The sequence below is a fragment of the Lepisma saccharinum genome, chromosome 12 (assembly GCF_977018435.1).
Source record: "Lepisma saccharinum chromosome 12, izLepSacc3.1, whole genome shotgun sequence".
NCBI lineage: Eukaryota > Metazoa > Arthropoda > Insecta > Zygentoma > Lepismatidae > Lepisma > Lepisma saccharinum.
The window spans coordinates 20667451-20680601 of record NC_139240.1 but is presented as its reverse complement, the minus strand read 5'-3'; the positions used below and the strand labels follow the sequence as shown (position 1 = coordinate 20680601).

General features: G+C 38.3%; 1 protein-coding gene across 2 annotated transcripts in view; it reads right to left on the bottom strand.

Moving 5' to 3' along the window:
• Nucleotides 1-13151, bottom strand: part of LOC145996403 (uncharacterized) — a 36890-nt gene that overhangs the window by 1731 nt on the left and 22008 nt on the right. For both annotated transcript variants that reach the window (XM_083132851.1, XM_083132852.1), the window contains exons 4-7: nt 12022-12113; nt 9713-9743; nt 7800-7915; nt 5923-5962 (exon numbers count right to left, since the gene is read on the bottom strand). In XM_083132851.1, coding sequence (XP_082988977.1) covers nt 5923-5962; nt 7800-7915; nt 9713-9743; nt 12022-12113 — 279 coding nt within the window. The remainder of the gene's footprint in view (nt 1-5922; nt 5963-7799; nt 7916-9712; nt 9744-12021; nt 12114-13151) is intronic.

Below are 13151 nucleotides of genomic sequence, written 5' to 3'. Positions count from 1 at the left end.
AGGGGCCCAATATATAACTTTCAACAATGTTTCATTTTGGAACAACATATTATTTGTGTGATGATCCCATATTAAATCTCTTTCCACAACAAGATTCCAATTTCTCGCCAATTTTAAGGACAATACAGTAATATGGACTAGTTCTCTTTGATCTTGAACTTAACGAAAAAAGAGGGCAACAGAACTGCTTCTGGACTATTTAAATGTTTCACAAAAGAAAACACTCTTCACAGCCTGGAAACTCCAAAAAAGAATAGTGGAAATAAGTATTATAAACAGAACAAAACAATCAAATTCTCAATCAATCTATTTAGTGTCAATAAAAAGTTACATATTGTGTTCTATAATTATATAATCAAAACATAGTTAACTTTTTTTCCAGCTAATAAAGTTTGATCTACCCTAATACAGTGGAACCTTGACAACTCGAACCTCAACATCTCGAATTCCTTGATAAGTCGAATTTTTTGTAATACCCTTGAATTGTCCATAACACACAATACAAATTTTACCTCAACAACTCGAATAAAACCTTGATAAGACGAATTTTTGTACAGTTTATGGGATGCCGTTCGAGCTCAATAACTCGAAGGTAGACTATGAAAAACCTCCATGGGTCGAAGTTAAATTCTAATCGCCTCTATAACTCGAAGTTTTAGTTGCACGGACCTCGATAAGTCGAAGTGTAGGGTGCGTAAGTAAACTTTAGACCTCTATAACTCGAAGTCGGCGATTTTGGCCCTCAATAACTCGAACTTGGTTAATCGAAATCCTTGATACCTCGATTTTTTTTCTTCTCCCCCTTAAGTTCGAGTTATCAAGCTTGCACTGCACGTATGTTTGTGTTTTCAGAGCTAGTTAATTATAATTACAATTTTTGAAAAGTTTTTCTCAAGTATGTCCCTACTACTTAAAAAACTTGCGCCCCCTCCCACAAACGGAAAATGTCTGTATTTATGATTTGCTTAGCTTTGAGGACCCCCCCCCCAAATATCGGATGAAATCGGCGCCTATGACAACGAGAAAGGGAGAGCGAGAGGAAGAGATAGAAAGATATAGAGAAGCGAAAGAGAGAGAGAGAGAGAGAGAGAGAGAGAGAGAGAGAACTAGCAGAAGATCGAAAGAGAGGAGGAATAAAGAAGAAAATGACAGAAAATGGGATGGAGATAGTAGTAAAGAAATGGTCAAGAAGAGAAGAAGTAAATACAAAAGAAGAGGTACTAAAACTGTGATGAAGAAGATGCAAGGAAAGAAAGAGACCAAAGATTTGTAAATAAAAGGGAGGGAGGATGGAGTTTATTTTTTACAATTTTCCCTTATTCGAAGGAGGGGAATATATATATATATATATATATATATATATATATATATATATATATATATATATATATATATATACAGGGTGTTGCAAAATACCTGTTACAACGCTTGGGAGGTGATTCTACAAGTAAAAACAAGGAAAAAATGTCATGTGAAAAAATGTCGAAATCGGCACCGTTTTCGAGTGACAGGCGTGCGAAAATCGCCTCACACCATGTGTAAAGTACAATAACTCAAGAAGGAAGAAATATATCAATGTCGGAATAAAATAATACAAACAAAATCGTACCTGGTGAATACAATGGTGCATCAATTGAGGCCCAGTGTAAATTGCGCAAGGGGACTCTCAAAGAAAGTGGGGAATCCCCTGATGGAAAATACAAGAAATTTACTACTATCTTCTACATAATGTTGAGATCGGAATGTAGCCAGTAAAAAATGGCGACGTATGTCCACATGTCCCACTACTGCTGGGACACCGTCCCACACCCGGGAAATAGGAAAATAACTGCAAATCTCCTGTTGTACACGGTTCACATTGCGGTTCGAAGAAAAGAAACCAATTTGTCGCATGTCTCACTACTGCTGGGACACCATCCCAAATGGAAAAAAATACTGGAAAATCATAAAAAAAAGTTTTCAATCCCTTAATGTTGACACACTACTTTGCAGTACGAAAAACAAAAGTTAAACAATGGCCACATGTCGTTAGGCTGTACATATACTACAAGAGAGCTCCCCAAAGAAAGTGGGTAATCCTCGAAGGAATGAAGACGGAGAATGGCGAGAAAACGCACACAATGGCATGTAACATTTCCAGGCACAGCACATCTGGAAGGGATTCCACTGAGAAGCGCACAACCTCCGCACATGCAGATCGACGGTATGAAGTACAGCGATATCCAGCATCTTCACTCGTACCTTTCACTAAAGGACACTATGTGGTGCTGATAGGGGCTCACACAAACACCGGTATACTCAGAGACGTTGTTGAAAATGTCCGCCATTGACTTCAAGACAAAGATGGCATCGGCGAAGCACTGATTGTCTGGTACGTGCAAATACCTCTGGCATGTCACCAATTGTCCCAGCAGCGGCACTAACACGAGCAACGAGATCCTCAGCACTTTCCACAGGGGTTTCATACACGAGCCTTTTCATTTCTCCCCACACAAAGAAATCCAGTGGTGTGAGGTCGGGGGAACGAGGTGGCCACGGTAAAGGTCCACCCCTGCCAATCCAACGATCGCCGAAAATATCGTTGAGTAAGGCTCTGGCTCCCCGGTCGAAATGTGCGGGGGCGCCGTCGTGTTGAAACCAGATACGTTGTCTACCTGCCAGTGGCACGTTTTCCAAAAGTTCAGGTAATACGTCATGTAGAAACACCCGATAATTCCCACCACACAAAGTAGATGGCAAAATGTACGGGCCTATCAAGTGGTCACCTACTACGCCACACCACACATTCACTGCGAACCTATGTTGATGATGGCGCACAATGATTGCATGCGGATTGTCCATATCCCAGACGTGGCTGTTGTGGCTATTGAACATGCCGTCCCTGGTGAACATTGCCTCATCGGTCCACAAAACTATTGTTGGGAACTCTGGAATGGAAAGAGTTTGTTGCACGTACCATTGGCAGAAATCCATGCGTAGGGGAAAGTCCGTGGGCAGTATGTGGTGCACCTTATGCAATTTGTATGGGTGCAATCCCTCCTCTCGAAGAACGCGGAACACATTGCTATGGTGGGTTTGTTGAGTACGAGCAATGACACGTGTGCTGGTGTCAGGACGGTCTCGTATCGCGTCCAACACGTCCTCTTCAAATTGCACAGTGCGCACAGTGCGGGGTCTTCCACAATCCCACCTACGGGGTAGTAGAGATCCAGTTTCACGCAGTCGAGCATCAAGTCTTTGAAAGAGTGCATGTGCTGGTAATCGCCTATTGGGAAAACGTTCGTGATACAAACGACGTGCTTCACGGCTGTTTCGGTTTGCCTCTCCATAAACGAGATGCATATCAGCAAGCTCGTGGGTAGAGTACTCCACCATTGTCTTGTTCGAGAACTGCCCAGAAACAGGGGCACTTTCCCTCCGAGTGACGGATCACAACTACCGTGATTAGCACCCACGTAATGTCACACAGGTGTCCACGCAGTTGTTGCAAACCGAGAAAGAACACGGGAATACGTACTCTACGTACAGTATTCCTTAGCGCAATTCAACCATACACACACGCCAGACTAAACTCCACGCTGCGAGACGCAGAACAAGACAGGAAAAACAACGGTCGACTACAGTCTCTACGTAGTATCCACCAACACTAATACGTAACAGGTGACCTACACTCACAGCGCCTCTAGTGGAGCTTTCTGTACCAATTAGCTGAAATCAATCTGAGCGTAATTTGACGGCATAGCGTCATTTTCGAGTGAATTTCCTATTTCCCGAGTGCGGGACGGTGTTCCAGCAGTAGTGGGACATGTGGACATACGTCGTCATTTTTTACTGCCTACATTCCGATCTCAACATTATGTAGAAAATAGTAGTAAATTTCCTATATTTTCCATCGGGATTCCCCACTTTCTTTGAGAGTCACCTTGCGCAATTTACACTGGGCCTCAATTGCTGCACCATTGTATTCGTCAGGCACGATTTTGTTTGTATTCTTTTATTCCGACATTGATATCTTTCTTCCTTCTTGAGTTATTGTACTTTACGCATGGTGTGAGGCGATTTTCGCACGCCTGTCACTCGCAAACGGTGCCGATTTCGACATTTTTTCACATGACATTTTTTCCTCGTTTTTACTTGTCGAACCACCTCCCAAGCGTTGTAACAGGTATTTTGCAACACCCTGTATATATATATATATATATATGTATATATATATATATACACACACACGCACGCAACTGTGCGAATTAAGCTTTTTGCTTTGACGGAAGGGAGATGTCCACTCAATGGCGTATTTGTGATTTGATTTCGGGAGTTAGTGTTTTTGGGGAACATTGGTTCTAAGCTAGTTCATTAAATCTCATAACAACATTTAAACGTAGTTTAGAAACACTTGGTATACCTAGTCCTACCATAAATACTGTCACAAAGTTTTAAGTAAATTGACACAAAATGCTGAGAGATATTTTAATATCCTAATAATATTACTGAAATGGATGCATGACAAATCAAAATCACAAATCAATATTCATAATGGCCGCCCTTAGCACGCACACATTCCGTAAGTCTTTGTGGCCACGCATCAATTGAATTACGCAACACATCAACTGGAAAATGAGCAACTGCCTTCAGAAGAGACCGACAGCTTTAAACTTTCAATATTGGGATGTCTCTTCTTGCAAGCCATCTCCTGAAGCTTGGACCACAATTTGTAGTCCAAAGGGCATAGGTCCGTACTTGCAGAAGGCCAATCTGAAGTGGAAATGAAGTCTGGAACATTCGCTATGAGGGCCCGCTCCATTTCTGTGAAAAAGGGGTAAAAACATCAGCCAAAGTGTACCAGCAGACAGTGCTTGAGAGACTAGTCAAGAATGTCTACAACACCCTCTTCTATGGTCAGAACAGGAGCTTCTAGCAGGATTCAGCCCCAACATATGGGACCCGAACAACACAGCAGTGGCTGGAGGCAAATGTACCAGACTTAATTTCCACTTCGGATTGGCCTTCTGCAAGTCCGAACCTATACCCTTTGGACTACAAATTGTGGTCCAAGCTTCAGGAGATGGCTTGCAAGAAGAGACATCCCAATATTGAAAGTTTAAAGCGGTCTCTTCTGAAGGCAGTTGCTCATTTTCCAGTCGAGGTGTTGCGTAATTCAATTGATGCGTGGCCACAAAGACTTACGGTATGTGTGCGTACTAAGCGTGGCCATTTTGAATAATGATTTGTGATTTTGATTTGCCATGCATCCATTTCAGTAATGTTATTAGGATATTACAATATCTCTCAGCATTTTGTGGCAATTTACTTAAAACTTTGTGACAGTATTTATGGTAGGACTAGGTATACAGTTACATTCAACTCATGCACAAAAATAGGTATAAGACTAGTAACACCGAAAACTTGACCACATTTCTATTGTCAAGTTTAAACTTAATGTTCACCTAACCTACCTTTTCTTATGAACACTTTAACACCTGTAAAATATGAGCACTATACCATGAAAACAGTCTGCTGTTGTCTCGGCTCGGTGAGGTTGGTCAGTTGCAGAATGGTCTTATTTAATCAACAAAGCAGCAAAGTTTTCGGCAGGGGAATCTTTTATGACTAGTCTATTAATGGATACGAATTATTTTTCTTTCAATTGTGTTTGTTACACGTAATTAAGCTTATGCTTTCAATTCTATTTTCTTTGAGGGAGATTAGACCATCCCTGGCAGTGTTAAAAATTAGTTTATTTTTTGGGGGATAAAACTTATTGTGGGGGTCCCCGGCATCACTCCCTGTTAATTCGCACATTACAACAGTAGAATGATATATGGCTCTCATTTATCTGTGCTGTTAACACAAATATGTGAATCGTCACGCCAACTAAGTTGTTGTTGTTGATGTTCTTTTTTAAACAAGAAACATTTAATTTACCTGGTTGATTGTCCTGCCGTATTAGCGATTCAATTCCATCCTGTGGGAAGAAAAGAAACAATTGAAACTATTGACATGGGTTTATTCTTCACAGACGCTGACAATACACTTGTGAAAATTAAAGCAGATTATCACTGAGTTAGTTATTTAGATTTAGTAGGCTCATAAACAGAATAAAAAGTTCAGTACAATAACTTCCCCTTTTTAGAATTTGGGGTTTTGCCAAATACTATCCTTCGTATAATAACCCTTCTGAAGTGAATTAAAATTGTTTCATTAACATTATAGAAACAGCAGGCAATGTTTCAGTGTTTCAAGTTTTGAAAGATTACATTTATTTATGTACTTTATCATGTTTGGATCTATCATTTATAGTCTTGTGAGCGAACTCCCCACTTTAAACTGTAGGTCCAGTCCCTATTAGCCTTACTGTGCAGAAAGGGGACTTAAAACACCAACTCGATCAATAAATTAATCGATAATAATAATAACTCCTCATTATTTTTTCTTTATTATTATTATTTTACCAAGGGCTGAATTTAACTAAATTATTTACAGAACTTATAAACTGGTTTATGTACGCCACTGATGGTTCTCCGTCGCATTCTTTTGACGGCTAGGTTTCCTTCCCTATTGTACGTGGGGAGGGCGAGAGACCCGAAGAAAAGTGGGTACATGGGTATTTAAAAACCCACGGCCTTCGTGGTCAGTTCCACCACTGGAAACGGCTTTGGCGGGAGCAAACTGCTTGCTACTTTCTATTTCTGTGCCGCGCTTGGCAGAGGCAGTGTTGCTACAGGAAGGGAAATTTCCCTTGGTGCAGGGAAATTGAGGTCGAATTTTCGGCGAAAAGAAAAATTTTATGAAAAATATAGTAAGTTACCGGAAAATTTGAAGTTAGACATGTGTTATTTACTTTCATGCCTGCAATGCTGTAACATAATCCTATCTTTGGAGTGAACAATGTGAAATTGTCATTTGCATAAAGATTCAAGTATTATACAAAATTAAGTTAGAAGGTAAAAGGTATTTTACACATTGTTCGTTTATTTTAACTTTTTGATTTACTTGTGTTTTGTATTGTGCCTCACCCGTGACACCAAAGACCAATCAATTTCTCCTTTAACTGTTACATTTCTTTCCCCCTCAACTCCACTAGAATTCAAAGGTCAATTACCTTCTCTCTTTACTTGCTGGAGGCACATAGTTGTTCGGATCCCACTTTAAACTGCAGGTCTATTCTTGATTAGCCTTTCTGTGCATAAAGTGGACTTAAAACAACAATTCAACCAATCAATCTTCTCTCTTTGTCTTATAAAACTTATGTTTCATCATGTGCTACTTCACAGAAATTAAAAATACATTTCTTATTACATGAAGCGGCAATGTTTCGTCTGACTGACCCGTGACATACATATTGATAACTAGGGCTAGAATTTTTATGACCTAAAAAACACCAAAATATGCTAAATAAAATATGCTCTTATGACCTAAAATTGTACAAAATATGCACTATGATTTGAAAAATATGACCTTATAACACCAATATCTAAATGCTAAGATATTTTCACATTCGTACTATTTTTAGTTTACTTTATGGACTCTGAGTTGCAATCCACAATTAATACTTTCTGTAAATTTTCAAAAAAGATTTTGCTGCAGTTTCTTCACAATATGAATTTCGATATATTTAGGGAACACATCACCCTTACCAAAACAAATATGCTAAGTCATGAAAATCCTAGCCTTATTAATAACAAATCAATCCGAGGAGTCTTTAATCTAACTCTGTAAAGTTCCTATGTCTAATTGGGACATTGGCGTACACTACTCATGGGGGCTAATATTGTTAGACGAATGATGTTACTAATACTTACGGCAGACCTGGACATATTCCTTTCCTTGATGACCCTCTCAAGATCCTTCTGGGTCCTGTCTGGCATTATTGGTTGCCACGCTGCAGACATTCGGACTTTGTTCCTGATGAAGACTTCTGAAAGAGTGAGTACAGGGTGCTTCAGAAGTCTGCCACCATACGAAATCTCCGTTATCAGTGCAGACAGCGCAAAATGTTAAGAAGTTGTTCGACATATATGGTTTTCAATTTAATGTGCGTATATTTTCAACCACTGTTGATGCCATACAATGGTACAATGAGAGTGAAAATGCCCTATTGGTACATCCCTTCTTCTAAAAGGGGGCATTTACATTATCAAAAAACCATACTGTACAAGGTGAAGTAAAAATTGATGATAAAGAATTCCCTCCACTGTATGTGTAGCCTACCAAGGCACCTTGGTGGGTGCGGCGTCTAGGGCATACAATATACATATGTATATATATGTCTATAACCAAAGTTTTTCAGAGGTTCAATAATCAGAGATTATTTCCCCTCAGTCTAAAGAATGGATGTCTTGTGTGTGTGTGGGTGTGTGTGCGTGTGTGTATTTCTTATTATTACCTAAGAGCAATAAGCAGAACATGAAGGTTAGAAACACGAAGGCTACTGAAAGTTCTAAATTATTGGTTCTTTTCCTATCGTATGTGCCACTGATGAGACGTTTGTTATATTTAATTTCAAAACTGGTTTGTTCAATATCAATACAGGGTGTCCAAAAAGTCACGCATATTTCAACGTCCATAACTTTTGTCAAAAATCTATGGACATGAAACTTAGACTGGGCATTAACTTAGCCTATGTAGATATTTTTAGGCATTTAACAAGAAAGGTTTTCTCTACATTAACGTTCGGTATGCAGAAAAAGTTAAAAGGTGTATAATTTTTTTTGTGTGAAGTAAAAAAAAACGGATAAAAAACAGCTGTGGAGTTGTTTGCAAAAATGTTCACAATTTATCGTACAAAAAGATAGGTAGGTTAGTTTTTGTATGATAAATTTAAAATCTTTTATTTTGATTGAATAATATAGCCAGATGTCGGGCACACCTGCTACTGGCCTCTGACATGACCAATGTTGCCAGTACACCTCGTAATTTCTAAAAAAAAACACATTTTTTTATGAACATGTCATAAATAACTCCGTAAATCATCTGTAATGCATAAATTGAGTAAGAAATTATCGTTCTTTTATCATTCGATAAATACCTACCCAGATCATCCATACACATACTTGTCTGATTTTTCATTACGTGTTATTCCTCCTAAAGGAATGCGAATTGTAATTAAAGAAATGAAAGTAATGGGAGAATTTTTATTGTAAGAGGTTGTTAGTGTTGTCTGTTGAAACATGAGATTGTACTTTTGTTATTATCATGTAAATTTGTGATGGGTTTTGTTATTAAAATATTTTGGTATTTATATTTATTCCAAAGAATTGTTAATAAAATTTGGGAGTGATGTGAAGCTTTAAAATTCAGTAGACAATATTAAATATCTAGTCTTAAGGTTGTGTAACCTTCACTGCACAGATAAATTAATCCCCTTCTCATCCCCTCTTTAAATATTTTGGGTAAATAAGAGGTGTAAGGTATTATTAGGGAGGTTCATAAGAAACAGCAACGTCCAATCCGGGATTCGAACCCGGAAAAGGAAGAACTTAGGATAGAGGGCAACTCAAGTAAAGTGTTCAGTAAAGCTTTAAGAAAGTTACTTTCAGTAATAGTTACCTTCATTGATAAACAGTAAATTTAGTAGATTTGAGTATGAATCATTGTGATTGTTTCCATAGCTCTCCTATTTCCTTGGAGTCGATTAGGTCAACTGTCAATCATATGCTAATATGTGAAATTAACAACTGTCTTGTTTATTTAAATCTGCAATTGAAGTACTTACCTCCATCGCATTCGTCTTCAGACTCCCTTGCCTGAAATGTAAAGAAATAAAATCCATGCATTAAACAGGTTAAATGACTAGATAACCTACAGGGTGACCAGAAAAGATTTATTTTAAATTCAATCCTACCATGCTGAAAATATTTTATCAAAGGCTAAGTACAGTGGAATGCACAAGTATTAATCCGCATATTGTCCATGACTATTTTCATTACTTTTTCTCTACTTTTTCCTACTTGTTTCTAAGGACCGTGATTTTAGGTATTTTGGTGCACAAGTTGTCAGCAGTTTAGCTGATGTTCAGTTTCAAATCTTGAAGCTCTAGTTGCGTGAAACAAAGATAATAAACAGTTTGCTTGGTAATAATTATGCATTCCACTTTATGAGAACTAGCAAAAGATTTATACTAGTATAGCCCTATCTGGTACAGTCGACACAGTCGCCAAATTTAGAAAAACATTGAATGGGCTGGATTCGCTACATAAACTTATGCAACAAGTAACATATGCCATAAGAACTTGTCCTTCCTTAATTTCAAAATGACTATATGAGCACGGACAGTGTAAATAATGTAGAACATTGACAAGAATCAAATTAAAGTTGTAACAAATTATTATAAACAGTAATTAATCATAGGTTTCCTGAGAGGAAGGGGGGCTGTTAGGTCCACCACCTCTTATTTTTAGACTTTTGAACTGTCAATATTTTCACAAAAAAATGAAAATAAATTACATTGTTTCTCAAGGTGTTCTCAATATTTCCGTATATCTATTGTGCATAAAAACATAAAAGTAAAATGCATAGGAGGAAAAATTCACTTGATGGGCGTATCTGACATCCCTTTTAGACAGGGATACCCACAGAGGGGGCAGGAGGTCACTTAACCCCCTCAGTTATTTGAAAAAACTTAATGTAATTCAAATTTTAAAATTGTATCTCAAAAACATGAACGAGGGGTGCCGTGAAAGACAGCAGGTTATGTGCCTTTGCAAATTATCCTAGTGCTAAGGATACTTTATGAGAATTCTCTTAACTGAGGGAAAGCATCAGTCCAAATTCCCCCCACTTTAAACAGTGACGTCCCCCGGAAAAAAAATCCTGCGGACGGCTTTGCTTTTGGATGTGTGTTCTTCATGACACTCCTGCAAGTGACAGCGTACAGTAGGTTGCAAATGACAGAAATTTTTGTTATTAATAATATATAATCTTTCCTACATAAATAAAAAAACATTGATGAAAAATTGATATTGTTTTTTAAGTTGAGTGAATGATAAAATATGTGTGTGGCCCATGCAATAATTGGTTATTATTTTATATCAATGATGGTAATTATTCTAATTATTATAATCAATATATAACTAAACCTACAAAAATAACAAAGGAAGCAGTGATTTAATAACAAAATGGTTTCTGGAATTTTAGTAATAGAAAATTAGGCCCTTCTCTCAGTAAATTTCTCGTATTGGGACAGGGTAAGCTAGGGTTAAGTTGTGAGAATTGTTTTATGAAACCGTTTGTCGTTCTTGTCTTTAAGGAATTCTGTGCCGAAAGTGGAATATGACCCCACTATCCTCCCTTGGGCACGCCACTGAGTATCATGCATATGTGTATACATAAATGCAATAGTTAGTTGAAATACGAGGGGTGAATAGGAGTTTGTAGCTCTCGCTACCCCTCTTTGGAAGAAGGTGTTCGCTACAGGTCCTGTGAAATTGTATATATTCTCTAATTTTGTTTTTCAAATTGTATTTACATTTTTACCTTCATGGAAGGAAAATTGGAAGATAAATTGGTGGAAATATAAATATTACTTAGTGTCTAAATTCCATTCTGAGCAAGAATTCTGTACAAAGAAACAACGGCATATATAAATTGTCACACAAAAACGAAGACCCAAACACTGCCAACCCTGAAAATATCATTTTAAGGTAGGGGAGATTATTTCCGTAACATCTTTGGCAGTTATGCATTTGAAGCTTCGGAACGAGTCACAACTCTGGAAGCAGCCAATTAACCAAGCGAGCTGCTGACGTCATCTCAACCCGGAACCTATCGCTAAGCCCCTTACTCAGGTCCTACACGCCCACTAGGCTCGCTAGACAGACTCGCGCAGTCCACTGGATATGTTCCGAAAGTAATTCGACTCTAACAACACCAGCCGAGCAGGGTTGCCAGCACTTAGAAGTTAACAAAGCCGAGTGTCAAGTCTCATGACCGTACCGTCAGAAAATTAATTTATAGCCACATAATTATAAAGAGTATAAAAATTAGTTAATTCCTAATACTAATCGGAGAATAATTAGAACTCACCGATCCACCTAATCGCTGTTTTCTGGCGTCTTCTGTGTCCGCTCTCTCATCGCCGATGGACGTTGCTGATTGGTTTCTTATGGGTGAATCATCTGCAACAAGACAGTGCAATTGCTGAAATAGTTGTGATAATATTTTCAAAGGCCTTGTTAATTGTACATTATGCACGGGTAGCTGACGGATAGCCCCACGAACCATTCACGGATAGCCCCACGAACCATTCACGGATAGCCCCACGAACCATTCCCGATAAGGTTAGGTTAGGTTTGGTTAGGTTAGGCAAGCATAGTTAAAAAAAGGGATTGGAAACATAAGGCAGCATTTTGAAATTTTTCTACATAAGCTTTTTATGGCAGTTTTCATACAGTGGGATGCACAAGTATTGCTAGGAAAATTGACCATTGAGTATTATCATCAGTGTTTCTCTTGCATCCTGCGTGTTTTTAAGGAATGCATTTCTACGTATGCAGTTGCATAATTGTCAACATCTTCAAGTCTTAAAGCTCTCGTTGCCAAAATCAGAGAATGAACAAGGTGATGGAAAATTTGACTGGTAATACTTATGCATCCCACTCTACGAAACTAGGAATTTTTATGAGAGACTCACGAAATACCAGAGTGCGGAAATATAGGTCTAATCGTTAATAACTTAGCCAAACTTAGAAATTCTTCCTGAGTACATACACCTAACTTATAGTTTGAATGTCAGTATTCTCAGGGAGAAACGTACCGCATTGGTGGACGAGCGTGTTAAGTGATAGACTGTAGATCTCGCTACCGAAGATCCCGGGTTCAAACCCAGGTCTAGCCGTGGGTGTTCTTAGGGAGTGTCCCTTCATCAATTTAATCTAATCATCGCTCATCCACGATGGAGGCATATAATGATTCGGACCCATTAGCCTTTCTGTGCATAAAGTGTACAAAAACTAAGAAAACCTCATATCTTATCCTCATCGTCGCGATTAGTAAAATGTAGCAGAAAAGCGACGCTAAACAAACAAAAATGCAAATACTAAGAGGAGAGCTGGAATTTAATTATAACAGTATTGATGGCATACTCAAAAACGTATTCCCCGAAATCAGATACGCCACTACAATAAACCATATGCTGTAAAGTGAGGTACATGTAA